General features: G+C 42.2%; 2 protein-coding genes across 2 annotated transcripts in view; both read left to right on the forward strand.

Moving 5' to 3' along the window:
- Positions 1-267: 267 nt before the first annotated feature.
- Positions 268-3919, forward strand: POLR2D (RNA polymerase II subunit D). The gene is made up of 4 exons (XM_087739491.1): positions 268-412; positions 1809-1989; positions 2465-2560; positions 3326-3919. The coding sequence occupies exons 1-4, from the start codon at positions 340-342 to the stop codon at positions 3402-3404; spliced, it is 429 nt and encodes a 142-aa protein (XP_087595617.1). The 5' UTR covers positions 268-339; the 3' UTR covers positions 3405-3919.
- A 1985-nt stretch (positions 3920-5904) lies between these two features.
- WDR33 (WD repeat domain 33) overlaps positions 5905-16721 on the forward strand; it is a 72175-nt gene continuing 61358 nt past the window's right edge. Inside the window, exon 1 of the mRNA XM_087739827.1 lies at positions 5905-6103. The gene's annotated coding sequence lies outside the window, so the exon portion shown is untranslated. The remainder of the gene's footprint in view (positions 6104-16721) is intronic.

The following is a 16721-nucleotide window of genomic DNA, read 5'->3' on the forward strand; positions in this document are numbered from 1 at the left end:
CTGTCTTCACAGAAATAAAGCTCCAGCTCCCCACTGCTTTCCGTCTGTAGGAGCTAATTTCTAAGCGAGCTTAAACACGTCTTTGAGGGCTGCGTTTTGCGCGGGGGTGCTGAGGCGCCCTGTCCTCGGTGCCTCACAGCGGTAACTGCGCTTTTTTGTATCCGCACCGCCAGCCGTGCGCAGACGACAGCCGGCCGCCGTGCCCTCCCGGCAGCGCTCCCGCCCCGCTCCCGCCTCCGCCCGCCTCCCGTCAGCGCCGGGCGGCTCCCCCTGGAGGGCGGCCGGGCCGAGGCGGCGCCGCGCTTCCGGGCGGCGGGGCTTCCGGTGCCGGCCGAGGCGATGGCGGCGGGAGGCAGCGACCCGCGGGCGGCGGACGTGGAGGAGGACGCTTCGCAGCTCGTCTTCCCCAAAGGTGGGCGGCGAGGGGGCTGCGGGGGCCGGGCCGGGCGGTGGCTGGCGGCTGGCGGCGGCCGCGGGCGCCTCTGAGGGACGGAGCTCTCCCGTCCCCGCCTCGCCGAGCGGCTCCGTGGCCCGCAGCGCTGCTCCGCCGCCGGACCACCCCAGCAGCCACAGATACACCAGCTACACAGCCCCAGGCGTTAAACGTGGGGATAATAAATCATGTGTGCGTTGAAGGGGCCATGATTGCTAAAATATGGCCGTGCTTCCTTATGTGGAGCACTACACGTCTGTACAGGAATAAAAAACTCTTCTTCCTATGAGGTTATAGCAAGAGGGTTCTTAGGTTTTGATGTAGCCGTTACTTTTTAATCGATATTTCTTGACAGTAGGGTAGTGCAGCATTTTTGGAAACCAGCTGTCCAGAGCCTGAGTTGTAACTAGGGATGCTAACAGTCTGTGTATTTTTTTCAGAAAAATGTTCAGTATAAATTCCAGAGCTGTATTAATTCCTCAGAGCTGCCCTGGAAGAGGAAAGGGAAAAAAACGGGGCGGGGGGAGGATCGTGCTGCATTTTTAAACAAAAGGCATAGTCCTGAAAGACTGGGTTTTGGATGTTTTTACGCTAAAATCTATAGCCTACCCATGTTCATCCCAAGTTACTTTGCCGCTCCAGGCAAAATAAAGGTTGCCAGTCCCTTTCCAGCACTGCCCTGTAGCTGACTGCTTTTATTAAACAGCGCTGAAGGGCACCCCGGGATGCCATCTCTGATCCTGCTGCTTCGAACAGCTCATACTGATGAAGTTGAAAGACCTTCTTGTTCTTGGAATAAATACGGCGATGATGATGAACAAAAACAAGGAGAGATGGCTAAAAAGGGGGAAAAAATCTCTTAAGATTGGTTAAAACTTTTTTTCTGATAATAATAAAGTGGGTCAATTAATCTTTCAAGTAAATGAAGCCTTTTTTAAAATATTCAGCAGCATCCACATTTACTTTAAGAACTACTCAGAGGCTTCCAAAGACCAGAGACATCACTTTTGAATTTTTTGAATATTACAGTTCTAAATATTTTTTTATAAAACAAGTCATACATTACTTAAGTTCTGCCAAAAAATGGATGAAAAAAACATTTTGCAAAAATGTGATAAAGCAGAAAGTTAGGGCTTCAAGTGTAAAATGTATGGTCAAAAAGACAACCACATTGGATTGTCACTCAAAATGGTGTAATTTTTATCAGCATTTTCAGTATGAAAATCATTGGTGAAAGGGCTTGCACAATTACAGTGAAACACATTGTTCATTTCCTTACTGCCCAAAGCTAAATTTACATAGAAAACTTCTGCAAGTGGACTTTTTCATCCATGCTTTACCTTTTTTATGCTCACGTTCACTCATTCAAATGTAGAATTTGAAACTGCGGAAACTCTTCTAAATTCAGAAGTACATATGCTTCTCGAGCATCGTAAGCAACAGAATGAGAGCGCAGAAGATGAGCAGGAGCTTTCAGAAGTCTTCATGAAAACCTTGAACTACACAGCGCGCTTCAGCCGCTTCAAAAACCGTGAAACCATTGCCAGTGTCCGTAGGTGAGTGGAAAAGTTAGGGTGTAAGACTATACTGGAGAATTTGGTGTGTAATATTGATGTTGCTTTATGAAAGTACAGTTTAGTGGCGTTTCCTGATTTGTCCTGTAATTCTGAATCTTTTCTTTCTGAAGAGGCAAGAAGCTTTATCATAATTCTTCATGGAAGGTTGTACTTTGTCTACAGACCTTCAGAAGGTCAAGCCTTCTGAACAGCTTTGTTTTCAGTATTTAAGTGACAGCTGATTGCAGTAAATGGGAGGATTTTCTAGACTTTGTAGAGTAATTCTGGGGAAGCGGAGTTAATAGATGTGACTTTTTTTCTCTATGCAGCTATATAAGGAATCTTTCCTCCTGAAAAAACATTGACTTCAGTGCCAAAAGCAGAGTGAAAAAAAGATATCTGTTTGGTTAGGTTTATGCCCTTTTATATTCCTAGCTTACTTGTAATTTCACCAAGTTTCTGTCTTTCCTTGCAGTTTGCTGCTCCAGAAAAAGCTCCATAAATTTGAACTGGCGTGTTTGGCTAACTTGTGTCCTGAGACAGCTGAGGAAGCGAAAGCTTTGATTCCTAGGTGAGCATTTATATATTGTAAAAGGATCGCTTTATACTTTCCTCTGATCTAAAGCCAGCTATGGGCAGATGTCCTCTCTTCAGTCTAGCTGTGTTGATAGAAAAACTTTTGGTCTCAGCCTTTCTTTACCTACCCATTGATCTGACAGTGAGGCAATCTTTGCAAGTGTCCTAATGCAATTCCAACAACATTTACTAGATTAAGTGTAAACAGCTTAGATTGGGGTTCTTAGCCCACCCAGCTGTGTTTGGGTTTTTTTGGTGGTGTTTTTTGTTTGTTTGTTTGTTTGTTTTCTGTTGGAGCAAATGACATTGCTCCTATGAACTGTTTTGTGGATAATGCACAGGGGAGCAGTAAATTCTGTTATTGTACCTTGATTATACTTCATGGCCTGAGATAGAGAGCGAAACACTCATCCGAATTACAGTTTCTTCCTTGTATGCTAAGATTTCGTAGCAAGACTGGACTGGCTTAGGAGCCAGCTATTTAAACCCGCACCTGCCTTGCCTTTTTGATAAGATGTTTTGAAATTATTCAGCAGAAAGTTCTGGGAAGGGTGGAGTTTTGTCATTTAAAGAGGAGGCACCGCACAGGGATTAGAGTGGTATTTGCACAGTAATGTTACAGACGGTTCCTGGTGGTACCATACAGGTGGGTAATGATGGTATTGAGACTGAAAGGAGAGAATTATGGCTGTCTGAAATGAATCCGGGGGGAGATTATTTCTAAAACCTTTAATGTGCCCTCATCGTTCTTATCTTGCAGCCTGGAGGGCCGATTTGAAGATGAAGAATTACAGCAGATTCTTGATGACATTCAGACTAAACGCAGCTTCCAGTATTAACCCTCAACCCCTGTATCTGAACAGAAAAACCTGGGAACTTTGACTGCTTCTCAGCCCGCTGGACCAATCCAGCTCCCGGCAGAGTCAGGGGAGCTGTGGATGCAGGGTACCCCAGTGCTGTGTCACACACAGCTGCGTTCATTGTCATCTTGGTTTGTTCCACGTGTGTGTTGGTAAGGACGCCTGTACTGTGAGAGCCAAAGAACCTGAAAAGCCTCTTCGCAGTGGCTGAAGTATCTGTTTCTTCCAAATCTCTCTCCCCAATTTGGGAATTTTCAGCATGTTTCTGGTTTTTAGCAGAAACGTAGATGTGATTTTTTTTTTTTTTTGTGAACTTCTAAAAGAGATGGAGAAACTTGTGTTCTTGACTCTTGGAAGGCTTAGTGATGGGCGGCATCAATTTCTGCAGGGTTGTTTTTTTTTTTTTTTTTAATGGTGTGATCAGGATAGTGGATTTTTACAGCTTCAATAATTTTCTATTATTGTTTAGTGTAAATTAAAAGATTTCTAATTAAGGCTGTGTGTTTTATAAACATTAGGTGCATATTATGATTTTATTAATGAGGACCTTTTTGATAAAGAGATCCTGTGATTATTAACCTGTGTTGTAGATCTGGGGGCTCTAAGTGTGTAATAATGCAAGTACAATTTAGGACAGAGGCGTTATTAACTATGATCATAGTGAGAGAACATTTGGGCAGCACCTCCCTCTCTGCTCCCCTGTTCTCTGCCAATTCATCGCAGAGACCCAGCCTATATAGTGTTTCAGAAAAGAAAAAGGTGAGGAAAAACAATCATTTCGATGTTAACAAAGCCAGGTGTCTGTCCTGGGAGGGATGGACTCCTTAAGTAGCTTGCTAACTGCCACAATTCTGAGGAGGAATCAAACTGTAAATAAGGTGACACCACGGAGGGATGGCTCTTGGTGGAGCCTATGGGAGCGGCACGCCCGGTGTTACCTTAGCTCAGAAGTGGGGAGTTGGCAACAACCACAGACTGTTAGCTTTTAGTTGAAAGGAATGTTCTTTTAGTGAGGATAAACTTCTTAGCCAGCCCTCTCAAATCTTAAATATTAATAATTTCACCACCACACCTGGAAGAAGGAAAATTCTGCAGGAGAGAACAGCTGGGACAAAGAGGAAGACAAGTGTGTTACGTCAAGGCACTGCTTGCAATGATAAGCAATAGAGTGTCACTGATGTTGCAAAAGGGAAAGAAATAGGATATTATTTCCACTCTTACTGGAAACTTAATGTTGCCGCTATGCTGGAAGGCTAAGCTGGTTTATGCCAACCGGTTGGGCTACCTCAACTGAGGCACGTTGCCTCACTGCAAATAGCATTTATTTCTGTGCTTTAGTGGCATTACATCTCCTGCAAGCCAATAAACCAGACATGCCTTTCTAATTAACCACAGTAACTTTAACTGGATCAGAATAATTATAACTAAAGAACAAAGATAAAAGCGAGGTAGCATGGTGAATCTTTATTTTATAAAGCTCAGTGGCCCCTTTTGATACAGGAGAAGCTTTCCAGTAGCTGCGCCCGCTGTAACTCATTTTGCTCCGTGAAAAGTTTCTGTTCAGGCAGCTTTAAGACATTTTAATCTTTTAAATACACAGGCTCTCATATCTTAATGAGAACTCATTTTTCTTAAAAAGACCCAGCACTCAAGACTTCTTTACCTAGGCTCCTGCGTAAAAGGATGTAATAATTCTAATTGGGAGGCATTACTACTTGTTGATACCTTTGTAAGCTAACATAAGGCTCCCGAGGGGGAGTATAAGAGACTTGGCAACCTGAAAGTGATCTCAGGAGATTTGCACCATCCTCCGCAAATAGGTAGTTATAAGCACTGAGATTAGTTGTTCCTGATTGTTGTGCTTTGAAACCTGGTCATCAGGACGTGGCAGAGGAAGGGAAGACGCCCAGGGGAATCGCGCAAGGTGCGATTCTGTTGTAGCGCCTGGCCGGTTTGGTGAACGTGAAGCAGTACAGGAACACGGAGTTACCCGAGACATGCAAGGCGATGCGGTTTGGCAGCAGTATTTTGTCCAGCCGCCGGTACGACCGGTTTTGGAGAGGCTGGAGCCAGCTGCTTGTTGCCCACAGCGTCGTCAAAGCGCAGGCCCGGGGGAGGCCGGGGGGGGCCGGGGGCAGCTTCCCCGCCACGGCGGGTTCGTGGGTTGAATTTTGGTCATGCTTTTCCCCCGACAAAACGCGAGGGGGGCAGCGGGCGCGGCGCTCCACAGCGAAGCGCCCTCGGGGCGGCGGCCCGCCCCTCAGGCCCGGCCCGCCCCGCCCCACTGCCGCCTCCCCGCCTCCCAGTGCGCATGGGCGCCCCTCTTCGCGCCTCCACCTGCGAGGGGCGGGGTCAGGCGCGAGCCTGGCTTCCGGCCGCGCAGGCGCAGGTGGTGGCACGGCGGGAGGCTCGCGGAAGCAGCACGCGCCCGGCCCCGCGCGCCTGCGCACTGAGCGCAGCCTCCCGGCCGCCGTGCCCCCTCAGGCGCTGGGACCGCCTCTCGCGCCGCCGAGCGTGTTGACGTAGGGCGCGTGCGCCGCCCGGTCGCTGGTGGGGGAAGGAAGATGGCGGCCGGCCGCGGTGGGGGCTCGTGAGGCGGCGGCTTCCGGGGCCGGAGGGACGAGGCGAGTGGCGAGGCGACAGGGCGCGGAGTCGGGGTGCGAGAGACCGGCTGGACGGTGAGTAGGGCTCGGTGCCGGGCCGCTGGCGGGGCGGGCGCGAGCAGCCTGGGAAGCGCGGGTGCCTCCGCCATTTTTAGGCCGCGGCCCAGAAGCGGTGCGGCCAGGGCCAGGAAGAGGCCGAGCCCCGGCGCGCCCCGCCAGCGGCGGGGGTTGGGTGCAGCAGTGAGGGGCCGCGGTGCTGCCCGGGCTGGGGCACCCTCGGGAGCGCGAGGCCCAGGCCTTGTCCGCGGGATGAGCTGAGCGCAGGCCCCAGCTCCGCGGCGCCCGGCCCATGGGGTGGGGTGAGCTGGAGGGCTCAGGTGGCGGCGAAAGCTGGGGCCGAGAGCAGGCAAGTGGTCCCCTTTCCTGCCTGCTGCATAGGTGTCTGGTGGTGGCCTCGCCCGAGTCTCTCAATCCTCTCTTTTTCTACTTTATTTTTTACAATATTGTTATTTTTCTCTCTGCCTTGGATTTGAGCGGAGATCGGGTTGTGACTGGTTGTAGATAACGGCTTGGGAAGCCCTGGCCGTTACGGGTAGATACAGCCCTGTGTAGCAGACACTTGCTTATTCTGGGAGGGTGGATGGATTTAACGACGATATGGTAGCGCATTCCACTGATTGAGACTCACCAGTCTACAATTATGACATGGGTAGCAAACCTAGGTGACCTGTTAAATTCGAAAGAATACTTCAGCATTTTTCCGTTGGAGAGACCTCATTAAACCTCATGCCTTCTTGAAGATGGACGTTATTTCTTTCTTGCTGACTGTTACCTTCTTTGTTATGAGTAGATAGCTGTATGGTCTCAAATACAGTATTTTGAAATATTGGTACTCATTTGAGCAAATCTGTCTTACAAAACTTGTCAAAGGTAAGTAGTTCTGTGCTCTACTCGTTTTGTACCTCATTATATCCTTAATAGCAATTTGTGAGTTGTATTTGTGAATCTGTTTTCCTATGTAGACATTAGTCCCTCATCCTTCTTGCAACAGATGTTTATTCTTTTATGTTTTTCCTATCTCAAACTGTTCTGTCCTTCCTTTAAGAAAGGCAGCACTATGTACATATTTGTCGGAGAGTTTATAGTATGCAAACAATATTGTGTCAAAATGCTTTGGAGTTCCCTCTTCCTGAATTCTTTATCAGCTAAATTGACTTCTCGACAGTTTGCTGCAATATTCTGCCATCATCTTTTAAATATGTTTTATAATTATATATTCTTATATTAAATTGTGGTTCTTAACATCTTCTTCAGTTGTGCTGTAGTATTTCTAATGGGAGGATCTGAAAATGTAGTTAAAAGACTTTTCATTCAAACACTCAGCATGATAAGAAAAATCTGGCATGTCTTTAATTGCTTTGCTATTAGCATTTTGGCAGTTCTCTCCCCAAGTGCTCTACAGTCTGGAAGGTAAGCTTTACACAACCTTCCTGCATTTGACTGTTTCAGAAGTGGATGGAACTACCAGATTATATTAAGAGCATCAATTTTGAGAAATAAATATTGAAAGACTAGGGGGAAAAAAACAAGCCTCTCTGAGCTGCAGAGAATGTTAGGTGCTAGTAACTAGTGTACGTTTAATTTAATACTCTGCTCTTAGAGCTGCTAAAACCTTTTAACTTAGATGTCAGTCACTATAAAGAGTCTTTCCTTGTTACCTGAAGTGTTGGTCCTCCATTGAATCCTTGCACCAGTAACTATTAGACTGTTTGGACCATTGGAATTGAAAATTTCTCATCAATTTTGTATTCCTCCTAGCAGCAGAGGTTAGCACAGGAAGTAATAATGTAGTGATCCTAAATTGTGCTTGAGATAGAGGTACTAGAAGCGCCTTTTTTTGCTGCAGCAAAGAGAGGCCTTGATCTGAGGAGGGGATGAGAAAGCTTCTGTTTTGTTCCCATCCCTAGCAGATGTCTTAATCTTCTGACTCACCTGAAAAAAAAAATACTGTGGAGAAGACTTTTGGTTGAGTAGGAATAGGGAAGGAATACAGTTTAACTTTTTACTGAGATGATTCCATGCAGAATATTTCACTTCTTGCATGTGCTAGCCACAGGTTTGGTGTCTAGGGAATTTCCATAGTTAGGTTGCTAATGCTAAAAATGAAAATAATGTAGCTTTGCCCAGATGTTAACCCAGCTTATAATTTAGAAAACTACTTGTATCTTTGTGCAGGAAAGTTGTAAAAACAAGCAGAAAACTTTATCTGTAGTGTGTTTGTGAATTTTACATTTATTCTTTATTTGCTGTATTTTCATTCCTGATATTGTATCATTTTGTTATTGAAAGTTTCATACAAGGTAAAAATACAGATATGCAGGTTTGGTTGGTACAGTTAATGAAGAAATGTCATTGATAAGTAAACCTCAGTTAAACTGAATATTGTTAGAGCTCAGTAGTGGGGAGGGGATACTGTAAAGATCTTTCAAAAGATTAAAACCTTAAAATAACCTTAGGTTTTTTTCTCTTATCATAGAGAATCTCTGAAAGTAAGAGCAAAGAAGTAGACTTCTTGATAGAATCATAGAATCGTTAAGGTTGGAAAGGACCTCTGAGATCATCGAGTCCAACCGTTAACCTAACTGCCAGGTCTACCTCTAAACCATGTCCCTAAGCACCACATCCACACATTTTTTGAACACTTCCAGGGACTGTGATTGTACCACTTCCCTGGGCAGCCTGTTCCAATGCCTAACCACTCTCTCCATGAAGAAATTTTTCTTAATGTCCAATCTAAACCTCCACTGGCTCAACCTGAGCCTGTTTCCTCGTCCTATCACTTGTTACTTGGGAGAAGAGACCGACCCCCACCTCATTCCAGCCTCCTTTCAGGTAGTTGTAGGGAGCGATAAGGTCTTCCCTCAGTTTTGGTTTACCTTTGACTATTTTTCAGTCAGATAGGTTTTCCTGACTGCCTTCATGCCCTACTGTGGATATAGGTTGCACTTTCAGAGTGGATGAGCAGCCTTTTCAGATATGTAGAGACACTAATGATAGCCCAATAACTCATTTAAAGATGCAGAACAGATATGTTCTTGTTTTGTAGACAACAGGAATGTGTAGACAACAAAAATGTGTTCTGACTCCCTGGATACAGAGAAACTGTCAAATCCAGTGCATCTTGAGAACCACCACCAACATAGGTAAATTGAAAAAGGGCAATTTAAGAGCCTGAGGAAGTTCTTAACAGAATCGAGTCTCAAAGCTTCTCGCAGTTGCAGTAGTAGTGGAGGTCTGCAGGAGCTGATCTATTTATCCTCCCCATTTCTGAATCCATCCTGTCCTGAGAACATCACAAGATTCCTCCAGACTGGAGGAATATTGGATGCATTGAAATAGTTCGTTGTTGTTTGTACTTTGTTATTATTCGTTTCGCTTCAGTTTAGAGCATCCATGATCCTATATTTTTAAATTGGTGCTAAACTTACCAGCAATCCATTCTTGCTGACTAGTACTTAAAAAAACTACTCAGCATTTAATAGAATGTAATTTCTGGTTCAACCTGCTCTCCACATTCAGGCTGGGTGTACCAATCATTCTGTTGTGAAACTTGAAATGTGATATGAAGTATGTATTTACCAGGAAAGAACGTTAGCTAGTTTCTCTTCTTTTGTGCAGTATTACTTTTGATAACACATTTAGTATAAAGACAGTGCATGCACGGCAATGTGAAATACTGGTTAAAAATTGTTCTTCAGTTTGTGGTAACGTAGATTAAGGTTTATGGTGGAAAAAGGTAAGCCCTGAATGTGTTACAGCATAGTAGAAGCCTGTGTTTTTGTGGAGGTTGTAATTAGAACAGTGGTTAAGTATTCCAGCCCTTCATTGTTTGCTTATTTTAAAAGGCTTTATTTCAAGCTTCTTTCCCTTGTCTCAAAGGGGACTTGATTTAAAGAAGAAAAAAACCCAAAACCAAACAAAAAACTAACCAAGAAAGAAATATGAAAACTGTAGTACTTTTTAATAGCTAAGCACAAGTCAGAACATAGTTCACAAGTTTACATCTACTACTGACTTGATACTTTCCCTTGAGCCATTATACTTTTTTGGTACAGTTCCTTCTTATTTGCTTAGAGTGATCACAGTTATGATTTGTAAGGCATTCTCTGAATGTGGAGGGATACTAGAGACCAAATTATTTTATGCTTTGAAACTAAGCTAACTGGTATTGTTCCTGTTATACCTCTGCACCAAGTTGTAAAATGGAAGAAGTATGATTCTGTGTAGCAAAAATGGCCATGATAAACAGATCCCAGTTTTATCTAGGAAGCTGTGTACCTGGTTTTCACTTGAGGGGGAAAAAAAACCCCAAACCCTGTTCATTAAGATGCCTTGTTGAACTGGAAGAATAAGTGCCAACTTCCATAATATGGGATAATCTTCAGTGCTGAAAATCCATGTAAATATACATTGAAAAATGTACCAAGTGTAATAATAATGAATTGTACTGAATAAGTTGCAATGAAGTCTTGTCAGGAATTGGGGATTCTGTTCTAAGCAGTTTCACGAGCCATTGCTTTTATCACAATTTCCCTCAGTTGTAGGAATGAAGACTTGTTCTACAGTATTAAACTTTACTGTTGACTAACCCTGATAAAATTTTGTATTGTACACAAGTGTTGTTTCAAACAATTACATGGAAGTGTTCTTACACATATATACAATATAAAAAGTATAAGCAATTTTTCACATTCTTCAGACACAAATGAAAACATAATCTCCTCTCTGGGCACTTATATACTGCAACAAGTAACTCTGGTACATTTTTTTTTCTGTCAAAAAAGGAGTTAGAAGTTTATCTTCCATTTCATTTTTTATTTAAATAGGATCTTTTTCCCATACACTGTTATTAAATCTGAACACTTCTCATTTTCTCTTTACTTTTAATTAGTGAGTTAATTTTGATACGAAGAACAACATGCTTGTCATGAGCTCATTGCTGTTATTTAATTAGTCTTCACCATAATGAAATGTGAAATAAATTCTATTGACGTTTGAAGCTTTGAAAATGTTATCAGTGGAGTTGTAAATTTGATGTAACCTAGAATTTTTAGTTCTTTTAGGTAATTAAAAACATAATATTCTGCTGCCTGTCTTCTCTTGGTACCTGAGTTTATTCAGTGGTGCAGGCAGCTGTACAAGGGGACCCTTTCTGTGAGCAGAAGTGTGATGTTTGTTAATCTGGCTCAGTTTTCTGTTCTGGCCTGTATCTTAGAAACGCTAGTTCTGGAACTGGTGAGGTGGTAGGGAAAGAGGAGGTGATGGGACCTGTCTGCTTCTGCCATAGCATTGACATACGCTGCACTGAGTGACTGTAACCGCATGTTGAGAGGCAATATGCTCTGTTCTTAGTTATAGCAGATATATCAACTCTGTATAAAATACATCCCTAAATGTTTAAGATCATGTCTATTTAGTACCAAGTTTTAATTTAAGGCAGTTGGTCATGAAACTTGAATTTAGATTGCTCTTAGTCATTCACCTGTAACTTTACCCCAAAGTGAGTACCTCTGAGTTGAACAGTGTGGCAGGATAGGCCCAAAGCAGTTTTGCAACTAGAAGTGCAGATGTGTTGACACTTACCAGTTCTGTATATTAGTGTTTTATATGCTTCAAGATGAGCACACAGATACTTGAAATAATCCATGTTTCTTGGGTTTAAACATTTGAGAGTTCCTTTAAATCATTTTCCCAAGTCCAAAAGAAACATGATACAAAAGAATATATTAATTTGTCCTTTTTCTAAAGGGAGGCCAGAGGCTGGATAACGAGGAAGGAGTCTGTAGTATTTTATGGGTTTGGTGTAGTTTTTGTGTTCATTATGAAGTTTGGGTAACACAATGATTTGTATTTTACCATGGATGTATGAGTATTCATCTGCAAATTTGAGTCTGGCAGGAGCTGCACTTTGAGTGGGATAAGTAGTGCCACAGCTCCAGCTGATGCAAGTGTTTGACTTACAGCCTGAGGACTGTGTAGCGGTGCAGCTCTACCCTGTCCGATGTACATTTGCGGTCATCTAAACTGGCATTGAAGCCCAAAGCGGTAACTTCCCCTGCTTCTGGCCTTTTTTTTTTTCTCTTGTGTCAGTAGGGGCATTCCTGGAACTCCATAGTAAGTTGGCTGAGAAGCTGCTCTGGGTTTTAACTAACGTTCACAAAAAGGGTGTCTTAACACAGAGCTATTTCTTAGGTGGATGGTCAGTGTGCTCACCAGAAGTTCATGTTGGCTTAAAGGAGGGGTAATGTAGGACAGGAACACACAATTGGTGTCAAGGCAGAACTGCTTTTTTTCATGTCAGCAGTTTTAGGTCAGGTTCAGGGTCATTATGGAACTTGATCTCAGCAATCCTCTAGACACTTCCCACAGTGCTGAAGTTCACTCAGTTAGCTATCGCTGCAGGTAAATTGTGTGATCATGATGAGCAGTCGCGCTTCCTAGCATTGTCGTCCTTCCCCCAACCCCAGTAAAAATCACCAGTTAACTTTGAAAATGCCTTTCTTCCTATTGGGGCATGTTTGTAAGAAAACCATTACGCTTTGCAGAGACTAGGGAAATTTTATGATTATATCACAAGAAAAATTATAGATTGCCCAAACTTGCAAGTAGGAGGACTGCAGACTTGAGTAAGTGTTAATATGGTGTGTTCATTCTGCGATGTTTGTGCTGTTCCTAAATTATGCAGTTTGGAGTTAAATTCATAATTGAGTCAGTCATCAAAACATGTTTTGCAATCTTTTTCTACTGGTGGATGCAAATATTTTGGTCTTCTCAGAAAATTTAAGCCTAATAAATAAACAAGCTATCTATTTCTAATATCATCTTTTGTAGACTCTTGACTAATATAGTAAACCACAGCTGCCAAGCTTTCTGTACAGTAAGATGAAAATACTGGTCTAGAAGTGTTGACTGAAGTGCTGCTTTTGCCAGGAAAGCTTGCTGATGCTCTCAAGGCAGGCGATATGAAGTAGGAAAGAAATGCCAAGGGATTTTAGACCTTTGGAGAACTTAGTTTTCAAAACTGAGGCTCTCTGGTGACGTGCACTTCTACTGAATTGTCATTCCCATGGGGAACTTGACTCTTCCTGTAATTGGGGAAAATCTTATACTGAACACTTGCTCTTTGAAAGGCTTTGTGCGGGATTGATGTATGTGAACTTGAATTTCCTTTACTGAAAAATGTATTGATAGAGAAGATGAACACATGCTTTTATTGAACAGTACTAAATGGTAAATGTGAAGGCTGTTTACTAAAGAAGCTTAAATGTGGTCGTTGAGCAGTGTATATATATATTCATAATCGTATACAGGCACTTGCATGGCTTGTAATTCATGAGGAAAGACCAGAAAACTTATATTCCTGGAAGAGTTGGTTGTGTGATTCCAGTTAAAAGCAAGTGTATTTCTAATTCATTTTCAGTTGTGTGAGCAAGTGATCAGTCATCGGCCTTCAATTTAGAAAGTGTTCTGGTATTAAAAGTTCTTTTATATAGAAGAATCTCTATGTTGACTATGTTTTAAAATAGGCGTGTTTCTGACAAAGCTTTTAGAACTGCTTGAGTTATATTATGTAGACTTTTAAACACTGAGAGCTTAAAATTGCAATAGTTATCACAGTTTATTTTTTCCTATTTTAAGCTTGTTCCTTATTGGATTAAACAGTTTCTAGCCTAACCAGTAGCAAACAGGGATTATGCTTTGATCTTTAACACCAAACTGTGGCAAAAAAGTAGTTTACATATACACCAGACTTTTAAATCTTAACTGGAGCAGATATTGAGAAGCTACACTTTTGAATTCTGTCTTTATCCACATAGATAATCTACAATCAGAATTTTACTTGATCAAAATAATGTAGAAGTGCTGTTTTCTTTCACTGTTTCCGTAATTTAAGAGGTGTTTGGTTGGTTGATGGGGTTTGTTTTTTTTTTTTTTTAAACTTCTCTGATTCACCAGTAAGTCAGTAATGGGAAGCATTGTTAATGTAAGTATGGTTTGAATTGCTCTAGCAGGGTCCATAAGGCTTGTTTAGCAGCATTGTGTGGTTTGATAAAAGTTTGAATTGTGCTCTCCAATTCAACTACTGTTGCTTAAGGGTGTCTCTATCTTAGCTATGTCAGGACATAGCAACTGTAGGTATTAATTAACATCTTTTGCTATAAACATAGCTGCTAATTTAACTGCTTGAAAACCTTGTGTTTTGCTGTGGGAGGGATGACAAACAAATCTGTCTTGGATAAATCTGTGTGCATCTGCTACATCTTTGTATCAAAAGAGAATCAAAAAACCTTGAGAAAAAAAATATCCTTGGATATTGCTAGGAAAAGGCTGTGGGGTAGTAGGTTATAGCACACTTATTCTGCAGTGTGGCTGTAAAAGTGTTTAGTATCTTATTTTCTTATACTGAATACATGAAGTATGTACATAACCTTGATGTGTCCAGAAGATGGAGGCTCTGTCGCACAAAGCCTCCGCTTCTGGATGCAAGTTAGCCGGGGTGTAGACATGGGCGGTGAACAGCTTTTGCCATTAAAATATGCAATTTAAAAAAAGTTCTTTTTGTCTTGAAGTGTTCTACTGAAGTATAAAATCTTTTTTTGGAGAGAGATGTAGAAAAATAATCTTTGAAATACAGTTAATAACTACTGAAAAGCATTGCTTTTAGTTGTGGGGTTTTTTTACCTTCTTACACTTTTAACTTACTGTATAAAGGCACATTTTTTTCACGTGATCACACATGATAGCGCTATTTCCTTTCCTCCTGCTCCTCCTTCTGGACTTCAGTTTCTTAGTTATGGAAACTTAAGACACTATTCTTCTACCTTTATTTGGCGCAGAAACTGGTATGGTAGACAGAATTGCTTTGTCAGAAGACTGGCCCAAGTAACACTGGGGGGGGAACGGACAACAACAACCAACCAGCATTCTTTGAGTCATGAAGTAAAGATTTTCTTAATTCTTCCCTTTTGATGCTTTCAACATTCGCTTTTACATAAAAGTTGCAAGAGTTCTGGATGTGTTTGTTAAGCATTCAATAGATGAAGGTTTTGAAAGGTAAATCTTTATAAGGAGTTACAACTCTTATTAATTCCCAAGTCTTGCTAAAAATATTTTGATATCTTCTTGTCAGCATTGAATTTGCAGCTCTGAGGGACTCGGGTACTCAACTTTGTTTAATATATTAAAATGCATGTTTCTGTTCCATAGTGTGAAGAGAATCAAATTGTTAGGTTGTGTGGACTTAGTTTTCTTTATCATCAGAATCTCCATTGATTGTTTCTGAAACAAAGATACTGGTTGCTGTGTTTCCCTACTTAAGTTTTGTCCTGCAAACTGCTACAGTCCTTGGGTCCTTTTCCCTTCCACTGATCTTGAAGTTCTCTGAAAACTTTTTTTTTTAGGATTTCTTGCCACTCTGGTGTCGTCCACCCCCATTGCCCCCCCCCATTTGTGTGTTTATACAGATGAGGGCTTAAGTCTTCTATGGCGTTGTCTTCTGCCAGGAGCCGTGTGTAGAGAAATGAAAGCAAAATGTCTGCATTTCTTCCATATGCTACCTAAATAATAATTTGTCTCTCGAGTCTAGTAAAGTTCCAGTTCATTCATAAGTGAGCTGAGGAGGAAAAATGATGATAGTCTGGTGATGTCGGGTTCATGTACCTAAACAGTAGCACTTGAGTCGAGAGGAACCTAGATATTCTTGAGGAATGGGTCAGCAGAAACATTCTGAAGATTGGCAAGGAGACGTGCAGAGTTCTCCATGTGCCAGCACAGCCCCGTGGATTTGTACAACCTGCGAAGTGACTGGCTGAATAGCAGTCTCACTCAAGAGGACCTGAGAGTTACTGTGAATGCCAAGTTGAATATGAAGCGACAATATGTTCCCCTTATAAATACGGTCAACTGCGTATTGGGTGAAACTAGGAGGAGCATACGAAGCAGGTTCAGCTGTGATTTCCCCCCCCTTCCCCCTTAGTGTTAGTTCAGCAGGTCCTGATGTAAAACCATCTGAGGAATATCTTGATATTTAGGATTAGCAAGGATGAGAGGCCTTTTTTGCTTTTAAACTGCTTTTCCCTTGTTGTTTTTAGTAGTTGTCATGCTATGTTTTGTGATTTAGACGTTAGTCCTAAAGTTTTGTTTCCTGACAAAATGGTAGTTCCAAGGTAAGGCAGCATCAGTAATCGCTTTGGCGTGAAAACCAAGCTGGATAAATTTCAGTCAGTTAAGAAGAATTGCTATTATCGTAGTGACTCACAGTAGTAAAAGGCGGTCTGGGTTATAATCTAGATGCAGGCCTTGACAAATGCTAAGCAGGAGTCAAGATAAGGGAATATATTGGTAGTTTAGAGGGAGGGAGAATATTGTTTTATTATTAAAAAATTATTAAAATACTGTGAGTAAACTTTAACTTAAAGCAAAACTATCAAATCGGTAATGCTGAAATCACGGCAGCACACCAGATCCTGTGCATCTTCTAACTGAGGTTTAGGTGCAGTCTGCCAAACATCCTCTTACTGCAATTGGTTGCTTCCGTGTTTGTTTTGAAGTACACTTGGAGAAACTTGCTGTACAAGCTGCTTTTGTGAGGTGCAGAAAGGGAATCGTTCCAGGCTGTTTTACTTGTGAAAGC

The sequence above is a fragment of the Nipponia nippon genome, unplaced genomic scaffold (genome assembly GCF_047370975.1).
Source record: "Nipponia nippon isolate SJK-2023a ecotype South Korea unplaced genomic scaffold, ASM4737097v1 scaffold_7, whole genome shotgun sequence".
NCBI lineage: Eukaryota > Metazoa > Chordata > Aves > Pelecaniformes > Threskiornithidae > Nipponia > Nipponia nippon.

What these genes read in the sequence shown, in the direction of transcription:
- POLR2D (XM_087739491.1), top strand. Translation starts at nt 340, where the DNA reads ATGGCGGCGGGAGGCAGCGACCCGCGGGCGGCGGACGTGGAGGAGGAC. An exon ending in GCAGCTCGTCTTCCCCAAAG is followed by an intron (nt 413 to 1,808) that starts GTGGGCGGCGAG and finishes ATTCAAATGTAG; the next exon opens with AATTTGAAACTGCGGAAACT. An exon ending in ACCATTGCCAGTGTCCGTAG is followed by an intron (nt 1,990 to 2,464) that starts GTGAGTGGAAAA and finishes CTTTCCTTGCAG; the next exon opens with TTTGCTGCTCCAGAAAAAGC.